The sequence below is a fragment of the Panicum virgatum genome, chromosome 6K (genome assembly GCF_016808335.1).
Source record: "Panicum virgatum strain AP13 chromosome 6K, P.virgatum_v5, whole genome shotgun sequence".
NCBI lineage: Eukaryota > Viridiplantae > Streptophyta > Magnoliopsida > Poales > Poaceae > Panicum > Panicum virgatum.
Window position 1 is genome coordinate 43,082,021 of NC_053141.1, and position 13,241 is coordinate 43,095,261.

General features: G+C 49.9%; 2 protein-coding genes across 2 annotated transcripts; both read left to right on the plus strand.

Moving 5' to 3' along the window:
- Positions 1-5,389: 5,389 nt before the first annotated feature.
- Positions 5,390-7,948, plus strand: LOC120712774 (tonoplast dicarboxylate transporter-like). The gene is made up of 6 exons (XM_039998648.1): positions 5,390-5,863; positions 5,968-6,466; positions 6,811-6,854; positions 6,956-7,051; positions 7,121-7,631; positions 7,725-7,948. Exons 1-6 carry the CDS (start codon positions 5,429-5,431, stop codon positions 7,757-7,759), a joined length of 1,620 nt encoding a protein of 539 aa, XP_039854582.1. The 5' UTR covers positions 5,390-5,428; the 3' UTR covers positions 7,760-7,948.
- Positions 7,949-9,510: 1,562 nt separating this feature from the next.
- On the plus strand, positions 9,511-12,989 carry LOC120712775 (beta-1,2-xylosyltransferase RCN11-like). The gene is made up of 3 exons (XM_039998649.1): positions 9,511-10,333; positions 11,101-11,250; positions 11,844-12,989. Exons 1-3 carry the CDS (start codon positions 9,677-9,679, stop codon positions 12,561-12,563), a joined length of 1,527 nt encoding a protein of 508 aa, XP_039854583.1. The 5' UTR covers positions 9,511-9,676; the 3' UTR covers positions 12,564-12,989.
- Positions 12,990-13,241: the final 252 nt, after the last annotated feature.

Sequence of the window (13,241 nt, forward strand, 5' to 3'; positions counted from 1 at the left end):
GGATGAATATTATGCAAGATGAAGGAATGGTTCTGAATAGAAAACATCACCTGCGGGATGTTCTTCTTACAAAGTTGTCGGGAAAGTTACGCTGAAAGGTTGCCCAGCTCCGATCGCCCGCGATACGTTTAACCCCCTGCATCACGGTTGAGCTGACTGCGGAGCCGTGGCCCCGTCGTTTTCGGCGCGGCCGAGGTCCGCCCGCCGCTGCATGATTGGCCACCGCGTGTGTTAACGACATAGAAGGTAGTGGGGAATCGAGGAAGAACGAGGAAGGGAATCGGATCAGAGAAGATGATGGGAAGAACGGAGAGCAGCTTGGATAAGAAGTAATTGTTTACAGCTGTTTCTCAATACCCTCTCTCTTCCCTCACGAGTCTATTTAACCACTCGTTACATGGGCCTAGCCCCTTTCAGTGCGTGCAAGCACGTGCACCCAATCCGGGTCGGAAACCCGCGGGTTCACCTTCTTGGGCCGTTTGCTTGAGCGAAGCTCCCTGGTTTGGTCTTCAGCTACTTGGTCACTTTCAGATGACAGGGTACTGACATTCCCCCTTCCTTGAGATGCCGCTTGACCCCAAGCGGGAGCTCGCGGAAATTGTTGCTGCAAACTGATCAAATCCTCCCAAGTTGCCAGCGACGACGGCCAACTAGACCACTTGACCAGTACTTGTTGAATTGACTTGGAGTCATGAGTAATAGAGCGACGCTGCAAGATAAGCTCAGGCACGCGGGGCAGATCAATATCAGTAGGGAGAGGAGCAATCACTGATGGTACTGCAACAGTATTGGCTTTCTTGAGTTGAAAAACATGGAAAACCGGATAGATAAGAGAAGAAGGTGGCAACTCCAGCTTATATGCTGTTGTCCCAATCTTCTCAACCACTTTGTAAGGGCTGAAGAACTTGAATGCCAGCTTCATGTTGGTGCGAGGAGCAAGTGATGATTGAACATAGGGTTGAAGTTTGAGGAATACCATATCACCAACAGAAAATTGCTGTTCAGATTGCTTCTTATCAGCTTGTGTCTTCATACGATGCTTGGCTCGAATGAGGTGTTGCTGGATCAGATTCTTCATCACCTGGCGGTCTTGAAGCCAAACTGACAATTCATGCACTTGAACTGAATCCAAAGCAGTTATACCAAAGTGTTTGGGCGCGTAGCCATATAATGCTTCAAAAGGTGAACGACCAATAGAAGAATGGACACTGGTATTGTACTAAAATTCTGCAGAAGACAACCAGAGGGATCATTTGGACGGGCAAGCATTGACAAAGCAACGTAAGAAAGTTTCCATGGTCTGGTTCAGACGTTCAGTTTGTCCATCAGACTGTGGGTGGTAACTAGAACTCATGCGAAGCTGCACATCAGCCAAACTGAACAATTCACGCCAAAAGTTACTGAGAAATATCCTATCACGATCAGAAATAATTGCCACCGGCATGCCATGAAGTTTGTAGATATGATTCGTGAATGCTTTAGCCACTACCAGTGCTGTGAAGGGATGATGAAGTGGAACAAAATGGGCAAACTTAGTGAAGGAATCCTCTACTACCAGCACACAGTTTGATGTACCAGATGTGGGCAACCCTTCCACAAAGTCCATGAAAATTACCTGCCAAGCTTCAGTGGGAACAAGGAGTGGTTGCGGTAGCCCAGGCAACTTACTGCGATCGGGCTTGGCCTGCTGACAGGTGAGGCATGCTTGAACATATTTCTGAACTGAAGTTTTCATTCCTTTCCAGGCAAACATCTGCTTCATACGCATATATGTTACCAGGATACCTGAATGACCACCGAGCGCACTGGAATGACAGGCCTGAATCAATTGCTGCTGCAAGGCCAAGTTAGAGCCAATCCATATATGATTTTTATATCGCAAAACACCATTGTGCAAGGTGAAGTAAGGAACTGCCAGTGGATCAAGTGTCAATTTAGTTAGCAACTGTTGTGCTGCTTCATCATACTGATAGCCCTGCTGGACTGCAGATATCCATTGTGGAGTACACTGGGAAACAGCAGCACACTGAGAAAGATGATGAGACCTCCTTGATAATGCATCAGCAACTCCATTTTTCAATCCCTTCTTATACACCACTTTGTATTGTAAGCCCAGCAATTTAGTCAAAACTTTTTGTTGACATTGAGTATGGAGCCATTGTTCATTGAGCTGAGTCAAACTACACTGATCAGTGTAGATAATGAACTCGCTGTGTTGGAGATAAGGTCTCCATTGCTGTATTGCCATCAATATTGCCATGTATTCTTTTTCGTAAGTGGAGAGCCCTTGAGATTTGGGGCCCAGAGCCTTATTAAGGAATGCCAAAGGATGACCATACTGTAGCAGCACTGCTCCAATACCTGACCCACTTGCATCAATTTCTAGAAAAAATGTTTTAGAGAAGTCTGGTAAGGCAAGTACAGGAGAATGACATAATGTAGTTTTCAAGGCAGAAAAGGAATCTGCATGTAGTTGTGCCAAATAAAAAGGAAATGCTTCTTCAACAACTCTGTCAGTGGCTTGCAAATGATCCCAAAGTTCCTCACGAATTTTCTATAATATCCAGCGAGGCCCAAAATACTCCTCAACTCTTTGGCAGTAGATGATGTTGGCCATTGAGCCACCGCAGCAATCTTCTCAAGATCTGTACCCACACCTTTTTCACTGATAATGTGACCCCAAATAAGAGATTTCTCGTTGGGCAAATGTATATTTGGAGAGTTTGAACTTCCACTCAACAATTGAAAGACCAATCTGATATGATGTAAGTGTTCCTCAAAGGTTCGACTATAAATCAGGATATCATCAAAGAAGACCGGTACAAATTTCCTGAGGTAAGGTGCTAAAAGAGTATTCATAGCTTCTTGAAATGTGCCTGGTGCCCCAGTCAAGCCAAATGGCATCACTCTAAATTCAAAATGGCCGAAATGAGTTTGAAAGACAGTTTTGAATTCCTCGCCAGGTTTCAATCTTATCTGATGAAAACCAGATCTCAGGTCTAATTTAGAGAACCAACTGGCATGGGCCAACTCATCCAGGAGCTCATCTATCACAGGAACAAGGTATTTCCCTTTGATAGTTACTGCATTCAAATGCCTGTAATTAACACAAAAGCGTCAGGAATTGTCCTTTTTTTCACAAGCAACACAGAAGATGATAAAGGACTAGAACTCTTTTGAATCAGACCCGCTGCTAACATCTCTTTGACTTGCTTCTCAATTTCATCCTTAAAGTGTGGTGCAAATATGTAGGGCCTGATTGCAATGGGAGCAGCACCAGGCACTAGAGGAACAGAGTGATCACAACCTCGCACATGAGGAAGTTCAGATGACGGGGTACTGACAGCGTGTCCGGCGCGGCGGCAACCGGGCGTCATATCAGACAACGGCGCATGTCGAATGATCCCGTCGTTCCGTCCATCGTGTCAGGCTCAGAACGTTCTGGAACAGACCCGGGCCTACGCAAGACGCCCATGGACCACGGCACGAGCCCGCCTGCACGAGCACCATCACTGATCGAACAAAGCAAGCTCGCCCATCCCAGAAGATTGGGGGCAATGTCGGCGTCGAGGTGGAGCCCATCGCAGTGCAGACTCGATTCCCCTAGCACTAGCAGCGCGCGATGTGACCTGCAGCAGCATGCTGGAACCAGAGATGTAGGCCTTGTTGGTTTGGTTTGTGCTAATGAACAGTACTACTTTGACCATTAATTATGAGTATTAATGAAATCTAATTACAAAATCATCTTGAGAACTTTACACTACTTCGCGAGACAAATCTAATGAGACTTTTAACCGCACGATTAGAGAATAGTTACTGTATTATTACTGTAGCCAATCATAAATTAATTACCATCATTAGATTCGTCACGAAAAGTTGCACCTATCTGTGAAAAAGTTTTATAAATAAATTTTATTTAGTACTCCATATATATAAAATTATTTTATAGCGTAAGTTGCGTTAGGGAGAACCAAACGGGGCCGCAGGGTTAGGCGGGGATCTCCGACCCCAAACTGGGGCGGGGGAAGACGAAGCCGCTGGCGCCGCGACCGTTGCGAGAGGCCAACAGCGGCGCCGTACGTGCGTGCGTGCGTTTGCCCGATCCGCGAGCGGTTACGCTGCCGAACCGCGAGGGTCTCCGTCCCAGCAGGCCGGAAACGAAGCCCTGTTGCAACCCGAGCCGAGCCCCTCCTCGTCTCCTGCCAGTTCGCGCTGGCCTTGTTCGCCCAGCTCGCGTTCCATCCATACGAAACAGCGACACGCCGGATGGCCTGGTCGCCTGGACACGCCGCCCAGCGCCGCCGCGCGCCGTGTCTTCGCCTCCATGGCCGCGCGCGCCGAGCCTGATATTTTCCGGTGGTCGGAAGGAGCGAGGTGGTGTGTGCAGTGCCCGGCCAAGCCAATCGACAGGCAGCGGATCCGGAATTCCGGATCGAGACGACATGGTGCACGAGGCCCGGCCATGGTGGTTCGGTGATTGCACGGCGCCTGATTGTCCCCGTGCCGGGGGCCACGCGGGGTGAACTTGTGGCGCGCGTTCGACTTGGTGACCGGTGATGGATTGGTCACTGGTGGGTGCCTGGTCGGCGTCTGTCTGCGCGTCCACAGGAGCGCAGGAGCTCCGCTAGCTTCGTTGCATGCACGGAAACAAAAAGGAAGATTTGGATGCGTTTGCTCGTGTTTGTGGCCGAGTGGAGTTCTCGCGTCGAGCTAACTGGACTTGCCACGTATCAGGCCAAATGTCGTATCAGCTCAGGTGCAGGGTCCCGGCCGGGTGGGCCGCCTCACCGCACTCCGCGGCGCAACCGCAACCTGATGGCCATCGCTCCGATCCTTCGTGGCGCAGCATGCCACGCTTGGGCTGCGGCAGCAGCCGAGCCAGAGAGCCGTTGGATAGAGCTGCCAGGCAGCACGACGAGGCCGCGTTGGCCGCGCGCCGGCCGTGCCTCCGGCGTCGAGCGAGCGCTCAGCTGAGCGTGGCGGATGGCGCGGGGGCTCGCCGTGATCCAGTCGTCGGCGCGGATTTCCTGGAGATCCGAGCAGTGATCCAGTCGGGCTCCCAAACGAAAGGAACCTCTCTGACGGGCACGTGCCCGCCGCCGATCGAGCGGGTTCGACGCGGCGTGGTCCGAGTCCGAGGGCTGGACGTCCGACGTGGCACAAAGACAGACCGGTGGGGCCGTGGCGCCACGTGGACGCCGTGATTCGTGGCCGTCGTCGAGCAGCCACCCACCCGTCCGGCCGCCGCACGATTTCTTCGTGCGTTCCGTGCGGGGAGGAGTAATATAGTACTCGCTCGCCGCCAGATGGGCCCACTCCTTCCGGCCATTTTAAGACGGGGCGCAGCTGTAGAAAAGCCAGCGCGGGCGGGCGGGCGGGCTCGGCGCGGCCTCCACGCCAGAAACAGCCGAGCCACCGGAGGGAGCCGATGGGCAAGCGCGGCGGGGGCTCGTCGGCCGACGACGTGGAGGCGCCGCTGCTCGCGCCGCCCGCCGAGAGCAGGGAGCGCCCGGCGCCGGCGGCGTGGGCGCGCGCGCTGCTCGCGCACGGGTACCCGGCGGTGGCGTCGGGCCCCGCGGCGTGCGCGGCGGTGTGCGCGCTCGTCGACCTCGGCGGGGCCCACCGCGGCGCGCGCAACATGCTCGCCGTGCTCGCGTGGGTGTTCCTCTGGTGGGTCACCGGCGCCGTGCCGCTGGCGGTCGCGTCCATGGCGCCGCTCTTCCTCTTCCCGCTCTTCGGCGTCGCCGCCGCCGACGCCGTCGCCAAGGCCTACATGGACGACGTTATCTCGCTCGTCCTCGGCAGCTTCATTCTCGCGCTCGCCATCGAGCACTACCAAATCCACCGCCGCCTGGCCCTCAACGTGCGCGCCGCCCTTCCTCTTCCTTCCCTAGCTGCCGTCTCCGTACGTGACAGGTTAATCCGAGACTGCATTACTGATGAATTGCCCGTGCGCCGGCGCCGCAGATCACGTCGCTGTTCTGCGGGGACCCGGTGCGGCCGCCGCTGCTGCTGCTGGGCATCACCGGCACCACCTTCTTCCTCAGCATGTGGATCCACAACACGGCGTGCACGGTCATGATGATGCCGGTGGCGACGGGGATCCTGCAGAGGCTGCCGCGGGGCGGCGGCGGCGCCGGGGAGACCGGGTGCCAGGAGGAGGAGGTGCGCCGGTTCTCCAAGGCGGTGGTGCTCGGCGTGGTGTACGCGTCGGCCATCGGAGGGATGGCCACGCTGACCGGCACCGGCGTCAACATCATCCTGGTCGGGATGTGGTCCACCTACTACCCCGAGCATGAGCCCATCACATTCAGCTCCTGGATGTCCTTCGGGCTGCCCATGGCGCTCATCATCTTCTTGACGCTCTGGGTCACCCTCTGCCTCATGTACTGCACCAAGAACACTGGCAAGGCACTCTCTGCTTACCTGGACAGAAGCCATCTGAGAAGAGAGCTCACCCTGTTAGGTAACTACTTCGGTTTCTAATCCAATCTAGTGTTCGGTAAAAAATTTTTTGGGGTGTGTGTGTTCAGAGTTTTCCTCTATGTTACTTTTTAGAGAGACAGCATATTTACGAGAAAATTGACTGTCCCTGTGAAAATAGTGTTGCTAGTTCAACGATAACAACATCATCCAACTTTCTTTTTCCATCATGCAAATAGTGTGACAGATCAAGACAAATTGCTGTAAGCATTTGGCTATGGGTAGACCACATTTAAATCGATGATTTTTAGAATAAAAACAATCATTATTCCAGTGTAATATAAGGGAATAATTGTCTCATGAGATTACTGTTCTGATCTGTGACAGGTCCAATGGCTTTTGCAGAGAAGATGGTCTTGGCTGTGTTTGGGGTAAATTTCATTTCTTTGCCAACACAAGTTCTACTGAATTTCTGTGATCAATTTTCTATTCCAAAGATGGCCTAACACACTGAAACGGTTAAATTTTGCAGGGTCTAATTGTGCTATGGATGACCAGGACCCTGACAAATGACATACCAGGGTGGGGAGCTCTCTTCCACAACAACGTTGGCGACGGAACAGTCACTGTAAGTACACGAAGATATCAAAGTTATCCAGCTATTCATCACCAATCTCACAATTTGCTTGCAATTCAGATCATGATGGCTACACTGCTCTTCATAATCCCAAGCGGAAAGAACAACGGCGAGAAACTGATGGACTGGAACAAGTGCAGGAAGCTCCAGTGGGACATTATCCTCCTCCTTGGCGCAGGCTTCGCCATCGCTGACGGCTTCAGCTCAAGTGGCCTGACTGATATCCTCTCTGACGGGCTTAGGTTCCTGAAGGACGCACAGACGATGGTCATTGTTCCTGTGGCCTGCACTGTCAGTGCGGTCATCACAGAGTTCACGTCTGACGATGCAACCACGACGCTGGTGCTTCCTCTGTTCGCTGAGCTGGCGAAGTCTATCAATGTGCACCCAGCATTGCTTATGATTTCTGGAGCAGTTGGGGCTCAGCTGTCGTACTTGTTGCCCACTGGGTCACCGTCAAACGTTGTTGGGTTCAGTAGTGGCCACATTACCATCAAGGATCTTGTAACCACCGGGATGCCCCTGAAGATTGTCGGAATCGCATCTCTGACAATCTTGCTACCAAGTTTAGGTAACATCTGCTCAGATCACCATTAAGAACTAGTCAGTAAATTCAGAACTGGTTTCTTACTCTGATAATCTTTTTACTTATGTGATTATGCAGGATCACACATTTTTGGCATAGACAGCAGGTCCTAGGAGCACGAATGCAGGTTTTGGGAGTTCATCTCTCCTGGTCCAGCAGTATATTTGCTCAGTGGTTTCCTTATGTCATATTTGTGCCCTATTTGAGGCCATGGGGTACTCTCTGATTTGTACAAGAGTAAGTATTAAGATATGTATGCAGCCACTATGTGAATATAGCTGAAATGCACCGATTTGATCAGACTTTCTGCCTGCACAGTGCAATGATGTCCAGTAGCTATATTAAGAATTTTCAGCAATCTGAAATTCAGAGACGAAATAGATTCATATATGCCTTATCCAACTGAGACGTTTTCCTTGCTAACCAGCAATTACAGCTGGTGAACAATAACCAGTCAAGTGTTACCCAATCCACATGAAAAATATGAACGGATTGTTCTTCACGCAACATATAATCAGATTCTTGCTAGATTTTGAGTCATCAATTGTGTGGCCCAAAAACATTCTGAAACTGAGAAACTGGTTTTGTGGAGCTACTGATCGCCTTTTACACAAAATTTGTATCCGACAATCCATTAATGATGTGCGCAATGCGCTCTAACTGTCACTTGTTTGTCAAAGTCTTCCATCAATTCGGGAAAATAGCGAATTCTCTGAAGTCCTGTCAGCATTTAATCTTTCACTTAAACAAGGTTTGCACAGTAAAGGGACAAAGCTATTCAAATTTGTAGAATAAGATAACATGAGAGCCCAAGTTACCACCTTGCATGCATCAGCAATGCTGTTATAATATTGCACAAGTATACATCTAATGTAGCATTAGTATTTAACTAGCATGACGTGAGTTAACATGATACCGAGTTTTTCGCAAAAACGGACACTCTAGAATCTAGATCACTGAATTTCCAACTGCGTAACCATGCATTACATCCCGAGATGCGCCAAAGAACAGCTAACATGATGCATTCTAGACACACGAGAACTTGAAAAATTCGGTCAGTTATTGGACCATACTGATGCCTCATTGCCTAGGAAACGTCTGAACTCTGAAACGGACTCGATGTGTTCGCTTCTCAATGCAGCAGGATTATTCATCACACCCGTTGACTTTCTGCAGAGGTTTATGTTCACTCGTCACACACTCACACTTAAACCCTGTACCAGGCAACAGGCTACCTCAGACATTCCGTTCTTCTGAATTCTTCCGCCGTACAGGCAAAAGCAAGCAGATGAAAAAAAAAACTCTATGCAATTTCGTTCTCAAGTAAAAATACACACGGATAGGCACGCGGCACGCCGGACCAATGCGACGGCTCCGGCGGCAGAGAAGGCCGGCCGGAACCATGGCCCGACTCGCACATTGGCCAAGTACCCATGCGAATATGCGATGATCTCGCCGGCCTTCTCTCACTTCGGGGGTGTTTAGATTGAGGGACTTCAAAAAAGTCCTAGGGACTTTTTAGTATTTAGAAGTATTAAATAAATATTAATTATAAAACTAACTGCAGAACCCTGGGGCTAAACTGCGAGATGAATCTAATGATGTATCTTAATCTATGATTAGCGAATGGTTACTGTAGCATCACTGTAGCCAATCATCGATTAATTAGGCTCATTAGATTCGTCTCGCGAAAAAGCACTCAGCTGTCAAAAAATATTTATAAACAGATTTTATTTAATAATATAAAATAGTAAGATTCCTTTTGATGTGATAGGGACTTTTGGAAAAAGTCCTGGAGCCAAACAGGCCTCATGAAGTGAGGTCACAAAGATGAACAGTGTTGTGACTCTGGATGAAGATTGCTCCCTACCGTGATTTAGCAGGTACTTGCCTTCAGCCTTCAGCAAAGGGAATCCCGATTGGTTGCGACCGCTTCCGACTTCCGAGTGAGAGCCCCACCCCCTCGATCTGCGCGACCCCGGCGGCGACGAGCCCTCTCCGGCGGCCGCCACGCCCGCGGCTCGCCGGCGATGATGGCCGGCCGCGCCCACGGCCACCGGAACCGGCTCCGCCGCCTCATCCCGCGGGTCCTCCTCATCATCTTCGCCGTCTACGCCGTCTCCTTCGCGATCTACCTCCTCCGCCAGCCCCACCGCCCGCCGCCGCCCGACCCCACCCTACGAACCGACGTCCGCGACGGCTTCCGGGCGCCGCCGTCCTCCCAGAAGCCCTGGCCGCGCCTCCCCTCCTTCCTTCCCTGGGTCGGCGGCCCCGCGCCGCCGCCGCACACCTGCGAGGCCTACTTCGGCAACGGCTTCTCCCGCCGCGTGGAGGTCCTCCCCGCGCGCGGCGGGGGCGGCGGGTGGTTCCGGTGCCACCACAGCGAGACGCTGGGGAGCTCGATCTGCGAGGGCGCGCGGGTGCGGCTCGACCCGGCGCTCATCGCGATGTCGCGCGGCGGGGAGCCCCTCGAGCAGGTGATGGGACGCGCCGAGGAGGAGGAGCTGCCCAAGTACGAGCCCGGCGCGCTGCTGGTGGAGAGGCCGTCGGCGGGGAGGATGGCACCCTTGGTGGACACAGGGTTCCTCAACAACTATGTGCCCACCGGCGGGATCGGGATGCACACGATGAGGGCGCTCCTCGAGTCGGCGCGCGTTGTGCCGCCCGGTGAGCTACACTGCTCCCAGGTACTCTTTGCCTTGCTAGCTAGTTGGTTCGGAGGTTGATGAGAAATGGATTGTTAAAAAAAATAACATGCATGGAAATCCAATAGACTGGGAAAAGTAGAGTCAGGTCAGAATTTGATTTAGGAGTATTTAATGGAAGTCTGTTGGATCCAGGGCTCATGCTGCTGTTGAGCTAGATATTTTTATGAAAGTTTAGAGCGAATGGAAGTTTTGTCATTAAGGCTTTTCAGCCTTGTTCCAGAGCACATAATTGCCCACTTCTGCTCACTTACAATACTTTCTTTGTCCTGAAACAACTGTGAGTCAACTCTGAGGAGCCCTGGGGACTGGGGTGTAGAACAAACCAGCAAGGTAGGAATATGAATCATATTCAGAATTAAGATCCAAAGTTATATTTATTCTTGTTTGTGTCTTAACAAGATTAAGAGTAGAAATAGGGTCTAAATAAATAAGTCTGCGTCTAATGTATATTCAAAATAGAAACCTAATGTCAAGAATCATATTCTAAGTGTCTTATTGAATAAAAATGAGTGTCCTTGGTGATACCTTTTGAGACACATATGTGTAGCATTGTAGGCTCTTATTATATTAGAGATTTTTCACAGAGGAGTGTGTGATTCCTGTAGAAGATCTTTAACTTCATTTCTGTATTGATCATCATATAGCATGATTTAATATTGAGTCAATGTTTACATTTCTTCTCATTCCTTTATCTTTGGAATTTTGGTAGTTCCTTCTTAACAGTGTTATGGCACTTGTTATTGCAGTGGGTTGAAGAACCAACGCTTCTGGTCACTCGTTTTGAATATGCAAACCTTTTCCACACAATTACAGACTGGTACAGTGCATATGTTAGTTCCAGAGTCACAAATTTACCAAACCGTCCTAATGTTGTTTTCGTGGATGGGCATTGCAAGGTATGTGATGTGCTTTGTATTTTCTTACTGTCTCAGTGCATTCTGTTTGTTGCATGAGTTATGGACAACTCTGTTTCGTCAGCTATTGTTGGGGCAAACAATATGGGTCACATTCTTGTATTCTTGATCTTTTAGCTTGGTTTGTGTGTTGATAGGCATGGCCGTCTTCCCGTTTTTTACTCGCTTGTTTTTGTGCCATGACTGCTTCTCATGTTTGGGGAACAATTGCAATCAGAAGCAATCTTGTATCCTCTAGCCCAACATGTCAGTTCCTATTTTCTAGATTTGTGGGGGGGGGAGGGGGGGGGGAATTTGTAGCTAGCATAATCTGCCCTGATGCCTCATCTAAAGCTTTTGGTAGTCATACTATGCTTCCATGTCTACCCTACTTCCAGATTGTATTGTTCCTTCACCACATAATTTTTTTTTTGAGAGCACCACATAATTTTCTTTCAGATTTAGCGTTCATAACTTAATGTGATACTCTATTGCTAGGTAGCAGCCAACTTATTGGTCTACACGATGCTTTATCTCTGTTTTCCCTTTCTCTGTACATTACTGTCAAGTGACAGATGTGACCTTATTATCCACAGGCACAATTGGAGCAAACATGGGAAGCACTTTTTTCAAGTGTGACATATGCTAAGAACTTCTCTGGTCCTGTTTGTTTCCGACGTGCCATTCTTTCACCATTGGGCTATGAGACTGCCATGTTTAAGGGGCTTAGCGAGAGCTTCAGTTGTGAAGGTGCCTCCGCTCAGTCCCTACGAGGAAAACCAGATTATGATAAAACAGCAAGATTATCAGAATTTGGGGAGATGATTGTAGCTTCTTTTGGTCTTCCACAAGATGACATCATGTCATCCAAAAAATCAAATGGGCTCAATGTTCTCTTTGTTCGGAGAGAAGACTACTTGGCCCACCCACGCCACAGTGGTAAGGTTGAATCCAGACTAAGCAATGAGCGGGAGGTGTATGATGCAATTGATAAGTGGGCAAAAGGTCTAAAGTGCAAAGTAAATGTCATCAACGGTCTTTTTGCCCACATGAACATGAAGGAGCAACTCCGTGCTGTCCTGGAAGCTTCAGTAGTAATAGGGGCTCATGGGGCGGGCCTAACACACTTAGTTTCAGCTACTCCTGATACCAAGGTTCTCGAGATCATCAGCAGCATGTACCGGCGCCCACATTTTGCTTTGATCTCACAGTGGAAGGCTTTAGAGTACCATGCCATAAACCTCCCAGGGTCATACGCACGGATCACAGATGTCATCAGTGAGCTGAGTAATATACTGACAGGTCTTGGATGCTGAAACAGAGGTGCTTGCCATGAACATCGCCATAGGCCATCAATGGATACCGTCTCTGCTTCATACATACTGACCACGCTAACTGCACAGCTGAATACAATTTTAATTGAAGGGGAGTGTTGCACAGATTATTTCCACCAATGTACCTACACCCGATTCATTCCCATTTATCAGAAGAAGAATTTTAAGCTGCTGAATGAAGAGCCAAGAATAGAACCCTCTGTCCGGTATCTGAGAGCAACTGATGACATGCAATCCAACCGAGGTTGCCCACTGCATTGTTCGCGCAAGTATATTAAGACCACAGGCTTAACCAAATTGTATTCTTTCCCGGCTTATAGATTCAGCAAAACTTTTGTATGTTGTGTATTGAGAGCTTTCCCATTATTCAGGTTTTGATAACTGCCTGTTGGAACATGGCTTAGGTTCCTCCATTGCGCATGCTGTATGATTCGATCAGTTTTGTCATGGCGCCGAAGCGGGGTTCGCGAGTCCGCCACCTTGTGCCGGCTTGATCAGTGTGGCTCACAGTGCTCGTGCCCAGGTGTACGTTGTTCTGTCTGCTTGGAACCTAGGGCGAGTAGCTGGAAGGGGGGACAGGACTTTGACAGCGGCCAGCAATGGGGAGTTGCTGCCGGGCCCTTCTGTTTATATGGGCGTGAGATGGGCATGGCTTGCCGG

Coding starts and splice junctions, on each gene's coding strand:
- LOC120712775 (XM_039998649.1), top strand. CDS start 9,677: ATGATGGCCGGCCGCGCCCACGGCCACCGGAACCGGCTCCGCCGCCTC. Junction 10,334..11,100: donor GTGAGCTACACTGCTCCCAG/GTACTCTTTGCC, acceptor TTGTTATTGCAG/TGGGTTGAAGAACCAACGCT. Junction 11,251..11,843: donor TCGTGGATGGGCATTGCAAG/GTATGTGATGTG, acceptor TATTATCCACAG/GCACAATTGGAGCAAACATG.
- LOC120712774 (XM_039998648.1), top strand. CDS start 5,429: ATGGGCAAGCGCGGCGGGGGCTCGTCGGCCGACGACGTGGAGGCGCCG. Junction 6,467..6,810: donor AAGAGAGCTCACCCTGTTAG/GTAACTACTTCG, acceptor GATCTGTGACAG/GTCCAATGGCTTTTGCAGAG. Junction 7,632..7,724: donor AATCTTGCTACCAAGTTTAG/GTAACATCTGCT, acceptor GTGATTATGCAG/GATCACACATTTTTGGCATA.